The 11916-nt window shown below is 46.2% G+C and overlaps 1 protein-coding gene across 2 annotated transcripts in view; it reads left to right on the top strand.

Moving 5' to 3' along the window:
* il1rapl2 (interleukin 1 receptor accessory protein-like 2) overlaps positions 1-11916 on the top strand; it is a 305106-nt gene that overhangs the window by 238438 nt on the left and 54752 nt on the right. For both annotated transcript variants that reach the window (XM_086178714.1, XM_086178713.1), the window contains exon 7: positions 5786-5860. In XM_086178714.1, coding sequence (XP_086034840.1) covers positions 5786-5860 — 75 coding nt within the window. The remainder of the gene's footprint in view (positions 1-5785; positions 5861-11916) is intronic.

Here is an 11916-nt window from a genome sequence, read left to right as displayed (position 1 = left end):
GCTTGAGTCAAGTGGCAACAATACTTAAAGCGGTACGCTCCGAGTCGACGAAGGTGGGATGAAGATGCCGACAACGCCGCGAAACCTCGTGGCAATTGGTATTCAGTTTGGGTGGGATATGTTTTTGCACTTCAAGTATGGACTAGCCTTCTGTATTTTCAGACCCGTGGGAGAAACAGGCTGAATCGAATTGACGTCGCTAAACTTGAAGAAAGAGTGTTTCTTTTTGTTGGGTCGAACAACACATTTGCTTATCTGGGCAAGCTTTGAAGCGGCCCGGGGAAAACAGCCTGTTCCTCACGCCGCTTCACTTTCACGTGTACGTGTTTCCTTTTGTGTGCGTGTTTTCCATTTTTAATCTTGACTGAAATTGTATCGACCATCGACACCCCGGGGACTGCAACCGTTTGCTAACATCCAAGAGATGTTGACCGTCCAGCAAAAACATCAATTCTAACTACAGGGAAGAGATGCTTCGTATCAGATTTAGCGAAAGCTACTATCTATCCGTTAGCCCCTGGCAAAAAGAAGAGCATTCCCAAACAAACACAAACAGGAGTCCTAATCTAGGATACAAAAAGGTTCAAAGTGCATGCGCTACAAAGCAAAGAGTGCTTATAGTACAGACTATACAAAGTAAAAAGTGAGCACAGTTCAGACAAAGTACACGTATGTGTTCGACATGTATGTGCAAGGATAAAACTCGGCAATGTGTGCAAGTTGCTGGGAAAAACTGGAAGGCCTTTTAGTCCGAGCGCACGGATATTAAATATTCCCAAAATAAAGAGCAGCATCTGCAGCATTGTAAGCCCAGGTGAACCACTGTGGTGTCTCCAGAACCCTCACCAGGACTCCGGAGTTACATCTTCAGAATACCTTGCAGCTCTGGCGGAAACCATTTACCATAGAGCACTCCAGAATATACAGGACTGTCTTAGAAAATTAGAATATTGTGATTAAGTTCTTTATCGTCTGTAATGCGATTAAAAAACAAAAAATTTGTTTTCATGACATTCTGATATTTTGAGATAGGATTTTTGAGTTTTCTTAAGATGTAAGCCATAATCAGCAATATTAAAATAATAAAAGGCTTGCAATATTTCAGTTGATTTGTAATGAATCCAGAATGTATGATATTTTTATTTTTGTAATTGCATTATAGAAGATAAAGAACTTTATCACAATATTCTAATTTTCTGAGACAGTCCTTGTTGCGTTTAAGTTTGCAGTTTCTTTGTTTTCCATGTTTCAGAAGGAATTCACAAGTTTGCCTTATTTGAATCGTCTTTTACTTTCTTCTTCACATATCTGGGAATCAACATGGGTCAGCCATGGGACATATACAGTACAGAATGAAGGAAAACTCCCGCCAGCACCGCTATACCAAAAAAGACTGACGTAAAAAGCTAACGTCAAGTTAGCTGAACAGTCGCGAAAAACTAAAAAAAGTCCCAAACCTTGTCATAAAGTGCCATTCATTTCCTGAGAGCAAATACAAATATAACATATGTATGTATATGTACAACATATCTAAACTAGAATGTAAACTCAAATAAAACTAATGAGATCACCTATCTGTCACAGGCTGTCACCTATTGAGGCTATCAGACTTTTTAATTCCTCTTCCCTCAGCCGCAGGGAATCTTCAATCTTTGTAGTTACTGCTAACAGTTAAGACAATTCATATTTCATTATATTTCTTATTCTTCCTCCTTTCTACTATTATCTATTACTGTTATGTTTTTTACTTGAAACTCTGGCACAACAATTTCCTTCGGGATTAATAAAGTTGTTCTCATCTCATCATCATCTCATATCTCAACAGTCCTGTAAACCACACTAACTAAATTTAAAAGAAAAAAATATTTTTACATATAGTCTTGAGTTGTCTTGTCTTGGGATGAGGGCTGACACGTCCTCTAGTGAAGAAATTCAAGTCCGGTTGCCAAGACGATTTCGACATGAATTCACCATGACTTGGATGACTGAGAACCTTCGCAGACATTTTTACATATATCAGCCGCACCGGATTTTCAACCGCAGATATCCACGTTGTGAAATGAGATATTTACACAGAAAGATTTTATAAACGTTTTTAAGGGCGTAAAGCCAAACGGTGCCATCAAAGTCCTTGATGGATTTCTCCATCCTCCTCCCGTGCACCGACACAGAAGAAGAAAACTTCTGTGCTTTCAGAGTTAAAGAAATCTCTGTCACACACCTTTTCAGCTTCTGTCAGTTTCGCTCGCGATGTCAAGGTTACCCCAGAAGTTTTTCCGTTCTCTTCACACAGCCTTTCCAAACCCGTTGGCGATCGTGGATTCTGTCACACTGCTCCTCGCTGGCGGACCTCAGAAAAGGATGCTCATCACATGCGGACAGTTTTTGTGAATGATTTCGACGGCGTGATGCAAGAGGTGCAGGAGCAATCGTCTCTGAGATCGTCTCTGAAACCGAACATTCCTTGTTTGATTCCCTAGCTTGTCAAAGTGAAGTTGAGCGAGACATTGAACCCCCAAACTGCTCCCCCGGCGCTTTTCTTTAGCTCGTCCATGATTGATTAAATGCAGTGGTCAAATTTCGCTGATGTTGTGCTCTATGTAGAATTTAATGTGACAATGAAAGCATTTCTACTTCTTCTTTCATCTGGCCGCTGGTCATCCAAGCCTCCCACTTACCGCGGAGCGCCGCTTTAAATGCAGGATTCACACCGATTTCGAGTGGCTGCAAAAACGTAGTTGTACCTCCAGGAATCACAGCTGGGATTGAGTTTATTCTCTTGATGGCTGTTTTCACAGAATCTGTTATACGGGCCCTTGTCCAAAACAAGCGATGCTTTTTTTTTTTTTTGGGTGAAAATATCCTGCAGGAGCTTACCGTAGCACTCACGCTACTGGCTGTTAGCAAAGAAAAATCCATAGATTAGCTGCATCGTTGTATAAGCTGCAGGGTTCAAAGTATGGGAAAAAGTAGCAGCGTATGGTCCGAATAATACGGTTAACATTATTCTCTAACCAGTCCACCTCACTTCTGGAAATAATGTACTGATAATTCCGGATGATAAGCCGCAACTTTTTCACATGCTTTGAACACGACGGCTCAAACAACAATGCGGCTAATTGTTGGATTTTTTTGGGAGGAGGGTCTAACGAGCTACACGCCGCTAAAACACTTATCCTCGTCACATCGGACCAATGAAATGACCGGGAAATTCTGAGGCCGTTCAACTCCGACACCAAAGAAGACACCTGTGACGGTTTTAGTGCGAAGATGCCCAAGATAGCGATCAGCTAGCGGGTGCGGCTTATATTGAGATGCGCTCAATAGTCCGGAAATTACGGTAGTCTTTTTTTTTACCAAAGCAGCTCCAAGTTTATAATGTAGCATAAAGAAAAGTAAAACGGAAGAGTTGCGGTAAAAGTCCATGAACACCAAACAGGAGAGAAGTGCGTCTGAGTCCAAGTGTGAAGGACCGTCTCATTTGTTTCAAAAGGCGCAGCGGCTCCGACAGAATGCAGATGAAACCATTGGTCTTGGCAGTGAAATGGAAAAAGGGGATGAATGATTGAAGGACTGGCATGGATGTTGGTTTACAAGGGTAAACACAGACGTTCTGGAAAAGGACAAAACAGAGCAAAAGAACGCGGTGTTTATCGGCGGTGCGCAGATCGACAAAAAGTAGGGGAACTCTGACTTATTTGGAATAGTACTCAACACGGGAAATGAATGTTCTGCAGGGAGGCGTTTAAAGAAGCATCTTAAAGTTCAAGGAGTGCAGCAAGAGGCTGCTGACACAGCTGCGTGACCTCCGCAAATACAAGGTCTCCCAGCTCAATGCTAGTGAGAGCCCATGCTTTGGAAACCTTCCTGCTCAGGCTTCCCTCCTAACAGAGGAGCTAAAACCACCTCTAAACACCTTCGAGTCTCAGTAAAACATGGATTTTAAACTACCTGAAAATAACAATGCGAACACAAAGAGGTTCTCAGAGAGGAGAGGGGTGCACTTTTTCTGGAGCTGAGAGGTGGAATATCAGCTTGTTTCTATTTATTTTACAGAAAGGAGATACTTGTGTTGTCGAGTTGATATTTCTACGCTCGCCTGTGCACTGTTGTGTTCAGAGAGAGTCCAGGGTGAGTCCATGGCGACTCCTGGGAAGCCACAGGGTGAGTCCCGGGCAAGTAAAGGGTATGTCCGTGGAGCGTCCATTGCGACTCCACGGTGAGTCCAAGGTGCATCCAGGTCATGTCTGGGGCAAGTCGAGGGAGAATCCATGGCAAGTCCAGAGTGAGTCCAGAGCGACTTCGAGGCGACTCCAGGGCGACTCCAGGGCCAGTCCCAAAGAGTCCATCCACTGCCCACCCTGGACAGTGAAGGGCTATATGCTGTGGAGAGGTTCACTTTGTAGGACCAGGCAGGGCAGATGGAAGTGTCCCTTGCACCCTAAGTGCATTTGCATAGCTACCTGGCAACTGATGTCGGCATTTCGTCCGATGTTTCAGAATTTCAGAGAATACGGATCATTTTGAGAATTACCGGGAGGCCGCGTTGCCTTCGAGTTCACCGAAGTGACAAAAGAAGACAGAGAACATTCAAGCTGTTTCGATGTTTAAAATCATCCATTTGTAAAAAGCTAATGCGTGGACGGGCTAATGCCTCTGAGACCAGAATCTCTCAGATGACATCGTCCACCTGCATCTGTCAGAGACAGTGTGAACTTCACATTTCAGGGTACAATGAAAGAAATTGGGGACCAGCCAACGTGTGCCTTGCATGTCAACAGGATGACATGCAAAGGCTGCTTTTTGATGATGGAGCAGAGGGGATTCTCAAAGTGCGGGGGAGTGAAGGCACAAACAGGAAATGAGAGGAATTTCAAGCGCAGAAGAAAAGGGAAGCTCTCCCTTATTGAACTGTTGTCAGGGGTTCATTAATTCACAAGAAGCTAATAAAAACCTCGGTGGAAAATGAAATGTCTGAAGTGGAAAATGTCAGCTTTTTCATTTCGCAGGCATCTTTTATTTTCTTCATAATAATTCTGAGAATACAAGAAACGGTGGGAGGACTCGCAGGGGGCGCGGCGGAGAGCTACGGATCCGGTGGATTTTGTGCGGGCAGGGTGCGAGGTCCGGGTGGAAGCAGACTGTCCGCCGGTCACCGCAGACATAAACTCTGCACATAAAATTAAAAAAAGAAAATAAACGGGTGAAATTAAATCTCCGGGTCGGATCCCGTTGAACGCCGACCTGCCCTTGCGGTCACGGGAGAGACGTGACAACGGATGGCGCCGCTCGGCGACGCCCGAAGCCCCCCTTCGCTTCCGCTCTGACTCCGCAATTGTTTTCGGCAGAACACCTGATTCCGTAAAACGGACTAATACCTCAGCCTTTTTCCGGGGCTGCGTTGTTCCGCGCCGACTGATTTATTGGTACATTTGTCATTTCCCTCCAGCTCCCTCTGTCCTTGCTTTACCTGCCGGTGCCTTAATAAGGCCGCGTCCAATCGACAGAACAAGCGGTGCATTAAAGTAAAGCTGTTTGCTTAATTTGCTTTGCTTTGATTGATACCGTGTTATTATATTTGTGACAGTGAGTGCGTGAGGGAATCTTGACCTCCCTGATTGGATTGTTTCACTTTCATGGTCACGCACCGTCACAGCGGGGCGGCGGTGATGGATGCTCGAGAAGTAGCACAATGACTTTGCTGTTTTAACCTTTGCTTTTGAACGTCAACAAGTGCGTGAGTGAACGATACGCGACTTCCCTGATGGTGTTTCTTCTCTCGCAGCTCTCCAGACCACCCGGGCTCCGAAGGTGCTCTTCCCTCCAGAGAGACAAGACACGGTGATCGAGATCACGCCCGGTAAGAGCCGACCCTCGTGCTTTCGGTTCCCTTTGAGGTCCAAAAGCGTGCACCGGTATGCTTCAAGGCGGATGGTTCCGCAAGAGCGCAGCTGCAGAGGTCCAGCGTGACCTTCGGGTGCAGATGACCTTTGAGGTCAGAGTTAAAGCTGCTGCCGGTGCCTGCAGATGAGCGGACGCTGGCAAACACCTTCCCTGACTGCTGGTCAAATCCACAAACACACCTATTTTGGTTTTCTCTGACAAATTCAAAGCTTGGTTGATGTTACTGTCCTTGTCAGTGGACATTGGAGGAGATTTGTCCTGCTGGGACGTCTGTGCGGATTCATGCAACACACATTTAAAAACCTCTCTCACACACCCACACACACACACACACACACACACACACAGACACGCTGTGGTTTATCCAGGAGATGGGAACAGTCAGATAGACCAAACCGTGACATTTCCAAATGTAGTCCTTTTTTTTTATCCTGATTTGTTTTTTCTCGCTGATTTTGAGATGCCGAACGTGGATTTATGTGACTTGCATCCTGCGTCTCCACATTCAAATATCCTTCTTTTTTTTTTTTTCTTTTTATTCTAAGTCTTTTGCCGTGTAAATTTGAGAAATTAGATTTTTTTATTGCAAAAACAAAAGAATAAGCCTTTGTGAGAAGAAGCAAAGGACTCGCGGGGAAAAAATTAAGATAAAGGATCTCATTAAGTCTCCTCAGGATTGGGATTTAAACTGTTTGTCGTGTTTTCCCGTGTGTGTGTGTGTGTGTGTGTGTGTGTGTGTGTGCGTGACACTGTTAGTACTGTAGGCTGAGACATGTTTGGCTGTGTGTTTGTGTGTTTCCATTAATTCCAGATTGATGTAGTAGCAAATAAGCCCTAAGGCCCCGGCGCACCAACCGCAGCAGGGAGAAAAAACTGTTAATGGGCGCTGCAGTCCCCCATCTCACACACACACACACACACACAAATCCACCTTCAGCAATAAATGCATGTACACCGTTTGCACACACGCTTGTGTACATCACACACACACACACACAGCATGACCCTGCGGTGCATTTTTAATTATGGTCTTGTTTTAACCTGAGGGTGATTTTCATCAGCAGCCACAGCCATGTTACTCATTTCACTCGTCTTCCTCACCCCCTCTGAACCCCCTCTGAACCCCTACTCTCCCCCTTACTGGTAGTTTATCTCTGCGCCTCCACTACTGAGTTTCCTCTCACTTCCCTCCCTTTAGCCCTTCTTCTTTCTCCCATCCCTCCTTCTGCTCCACCCAAGGCCTCTCTCATCTGCTCCATGACGTTCTGGGTCAGAGTGAAAATCCACTGCTGAACTACAAGATAAGATACATAACAAAACACATATACACACAAATATACTGCTCAAAAAAATAAAAGGGAACACTCAAACAACACAATGTAACTCCAAGTCACTCACGCTTGTGTGAAATCAAACTGTCCACTTAGGAAGCAACACTGATTCATTTCGACTTGATTTAAGGACGTTACGTCAACGTCGGATCAGCCTGTCGTGTGTTTTTCCACTTTATTTCGGAGTCTGACTCCAAATCCAGACCTCCATGGGTTCATAAATTTGATTTCCATTGATAATTTTTCTGATTTTACATTCTTTACACTCGACAATGTAAAGAACGAAATATTTAATAAGAATATTTCATTCATTAAGATCTAGGATGTGTTGTTTTAGTGTTACCTTAATTTTTTTGAGCAGTGTATATATATCATAGTGTACATACAGGTGGGTTTGGCCCAACTCGAGGCTCTGATCCCTTGTTCCAGAAAATCACGACCTTCATTATGATGGAGTCGGTTTTCTGTCTTTGAGTCGAATTCAGGAACCTGGATCTCGGATCTTATTTTCCATTTCTCCGCATGTGCTGGACATACAGAGGAATATTTACTCATCGTTGCAACTGCGCTTTGTGAGTTATACATCAAGCTGCACTCGATATTTTACTTGCAGTGCCAACACCGTTCATATTTATAATAATGTTTAAATACCTATTTACCGCCAGTATAAATCCAAATGCACTGTGAACAGCAAAGTAAGAATTTTATTGTGCAGGGTGACATGACAATAAACACTTTGAGTCTTGAATGGAGAAAATGTTTCTCACGATCCGACGGTGTCATAAAATGAACAAGGTAATAATCAAGTGCAAATTAACAGTGAAGGGCACTGTTACATTAAACGGTAAACATTAAACGTTGAGGTATAAAGTATAAAGTGCACACAGATATAAACTGATAGTTGACTGCATGATAGAGTAACAGCTTGTGTACAGTTTAGTGCAAAGGTCAGTAGGAAGTACCATAATGATATATGGACAAGAGCAGCATGCTGGTTTTCTCATTGCAAACTAGCAGTAATGCAAAAAGTGTTTACAGTGAGGGGAGAGTTCTGCATCTTGGGGTGGGGTGGAATGTAGGAAGTGGGGTAATGGGAAGAGAGTTCAGCATCCTGACCGCCTGGTGTAGGAAGCAGAGTTGTGATCGTCTCAGAGAAAACGGAGATGATCTCCCTGGTCTGGACACACATTCCATGGAGCCGTGACGCGACTGAGCGATGGACATGATGGGATTGTGACCATTAGATGTTTTGTCATCAGCCTCTTTCTCACTGCAGGAATCTTCTGGAACAAGGCCGTCTCTTGGTGCCTTCAGACAGACCATCTCAAACCATCTCAGCTTTCTACAGTTCTATAGGACCTGATAGGTGCTTGCTGATTGGTGGATCTCATAAGCCGCACCCATTAGCAGATACTTCCTGCAGAGCATCATTTTTGACACCTACAGTCAACAATCAGATGTTTTCTTGGGACAAAATGGACGTAAGCTTTGTAAAGGGATCGACTGAGGGGGACAAGCTTCTCTGTCTTGCTATCCCTCCTGGGCTCGCAGAGGAACATCTACATTTAGCTAACCGCTAACGGGGCTCTTCACAGTACAGGGAGAAGATAAAAACAACCATCTGATAGTTTATGGTTATTATTCCATCTACGCCGTGGCAGCTTCTACCACCATGGCGTCCACACCGTCTTCCTCTTCTTCTTCTGTGGCTTGTTTTGGAGTGAGGAGCTGAAGGTGCACGTCATATTATCTCAGCATTATCTTCTAGGTGGATCTCATATCAGGAAACCTCTGGAAGAGAACCTCCTATTGGGATCGGGACTCATTTATGCCTGAACGTTGAATCCGTCCTCTGCCGTCACTTCCTGTGTAACTTCTTTTGCCATCTTTGCTATCGTCTGAAACGGGGCTCGGAGGTGAACTCTGAACTCCGCACCGCCCTCTAGTGGAGGTGTTTCTCAAAAACCAAAGTAACACAAAGTAGGCGAGAGAAAGAATGTGATTAAACACGCAACCCTGACGTGTGATTCAAACAGATGCCGTGGCGCCGAGACGTGACGCAGCCCCTCCTTGAATTTCCGGGAGGGTTTTTTTTTCTTATCTGCCGATCGTTTCTTTAAACTCTGAAGTATGTCGGTGTCAACCGCGCACGGCGTGCAATCAGCACTGCTGCGCCGAGGGTTTGGCTTTTATAAATACCCTAATCCAAATGTAATTTCCTAGAGGAGCAGCTGAAGTCGACTACATTCCCCTCGAATACGGAAATATATTGATGTTGTTCCACTCCTGAGTAAATACAAGTAAAACAACCGGCGCCGTCTCACAGCACACATTTCAGTCACATCTCTGCCGTGTGTTTAGACCCAAACGTCGCTCTTTATCATCTTCAGTTTTAAATTAAAGATCGAGAAGTTAATGTTTTATAGCTGCTTTTGGAGGCTCCGGGAAGGAGGGGGAACCTTCTAGTCCTGCGTTACCACAGGCAGTGAGAGACCACAATAACCATGGACTATCAGATAGTTGGGGTGTTTTTACCTTCTCCGCGAGAAGGCCAGAAGAGCTTGGACCTCTTTGTCACTCCATTTCTGACTGTTTCCGTCCATTTTGTCCCAAGAAAACCTCTCATGAAGTATCTGCTAACGGGCCTGACTTATGATCTCCAACAAGCATCGATGAGTTCCCATGGAACCGTAGAAGGACCATGGAGGAGGAGGAGGAGGAGCTGAGATGGCTCTTGGAGCTGAGCTCCGTGGTTCCCTGGTTCCTTGGCTGCCCGAATGCACCAAAAAACAGTTCTAGGAGCTGCAAAAAAAGTTCCTGCGGTGAGAATTGGGCTGATGCTTCCACCTGGAAGGAGAATCCAGATGTTTGGGTTGTATGAGAATTACGTGAGAGAATGAAGACGCTCCTCTGTGGCAAAGTCATCATCCTCAGCTCTCAGATGTCCAAAGCTCCCACCAGCCGTCCTTCGTTCCGCTCTTGTCATTGAAATTATTGTAATGCAGATCTCTTCGCTCCACCTGCTCCTCCATCCCCACCTTCCCTCAGGGGTAATCCTCAGATCCACACCGTGATTATACCAGATGAATGCAGGAGGACGAGCTCGCGGGCTCCTCCATCGCTCTGAAGTGATTGATTTTTCTTCTCGGTGATGTTGAGCAGGAATCCACAAGAGGACAAATCTCGTGCCCATCCTGTCTCTGCTCGCACAGTCTGCAGGACTTGTTCTGGTAGGAGCTGGTGTTGGAGACCGTTGGGTCACGGAGATGACGTGTTCGTGATGACGCTACCTTCATGGTTCATGGTTTCACAGCGGTGAGACAGGCAGACTTTGACTTCTGGGGTCTGGAACGGATTAGCAACTAGCTTCAGACTGGATTCGGTCTTTGAGCCAATCACCTGCCTCCATCTCACCCACCAGCCAATCACCTGGCTCCATCTAACCCTCTCCTCTCACGCCTCCTCACCATCTGAACCTCCCCTCTGGTCCTCCTCCTCACCAGATCTTCTCCATCCCTCCCCTGTCCATGTCCAAACCGTCTCAGTGTAACTTTATCTTCAGAACATCTACCACATGCCGTCCTTCTGACGGACTCCTTCCAGATTTTCTCCGTCCTCTTCTCTCCAAAGAAGAACCTTCGCAACTTCATCTCTGTCCAGTTCCAAACAGGCCGATGGTTTTCCATTCGTGGTCCTGAGGGAACTTCCTTTCGAAGAGGCAAAGTGCCTTGGAGATCCGCCGACAGTGGCGAGCCCAGCCATCCGCGTCTCCGCTGGATTTTTTTTTAGCCGTGTTTCTTGCTCATTTGCAGCAGGCGCACAATCAAAGCACTCCAGCGGTGGAGAACATCTTGTCTTGGAGGCAGGCCTGGGGAGTCCCGCGCTGCGCCGCCGCCCGAGGCGTTTTGTTTTGGAGGCATATTTCGGGTCGGTCTTTGAGAGGAAAGATTCTTGTGGTTGAAATGAGTGTCTTTCCTCTTTGCCGGGGCCGAAGAACCGAAACAATTCTCTCCCCCTCGTTCCTCCAGGCGGAGAACTTCAGCGTGCGATCGTTCAGTGCACGGGGATGGAGACACGGTCACGGCTCCTTGGGTTTAATCCAGTGCTCCCGGGGTCCGGGCTCCTCCGGTTTAACTCTGCCTTCACACATATTAGCCTGACAGACATTAGGGGGCTACGGAGGGACCGAGGGGCGGGTTCCCTCCGTCCGGGGGGGGCGGCGGATCTTTTGTCCTGCTCCTGCGGGAGCTGAGATCTTCCCTTCGGCTCCATCGCGCATTGTTCAGGTGAAAGCCCTGGAAAAGGTCTGAGGGATAAAGCGTCCGATGCGGAGCGGGAAGGGGCGGAGCTCTCGGGGAACTCGGTCGGAGGAAGTCGGCTGCAAACGGGGTTTGGTTCTGAGTGTCTCAACGCAGAAATGAGGGTAGATTTTTTTTCATTCGTCCGTTCATTCATTATCTACAGCGCTGGAGCCTATCCATGCTGGGATTGGACGAGAGGCGGCTCACTCTGGACCAATCACAGGGACACATATAGACACATGCAACCGCGTTCACCCTCTCATCCACACGTCTGGAGAACGTAGAGTCTCCGATGAAGTGTGGGAGGAACTCTGAGAACCCTGAGGAACCCCACGCAGACACGGGGAGAACATGGAACTCAAATATCCTATGTAAAAATA

This window comes from Fistularia commersonii, chromosome 31, assembly GCF_037954325.1.
Source record: "Fistularia commersonii isolate RoL2024-O1a breed Wild chromosome 31, RoL_Fcom_v1.0, whole genome shotgun sequence".
Taxonomy (NCBI): Eukaryota; Metazoa; Chordata; class Actinopteri; order Syngnathiformes; family Fistulariidae; genus Fistularia; species Fistularia commersonii.
The sequence above is the reverse complement of the archived record's forward strand: the minus strand, read 5'-3'. Positions and strand labels throughout refer to the sequence as shown.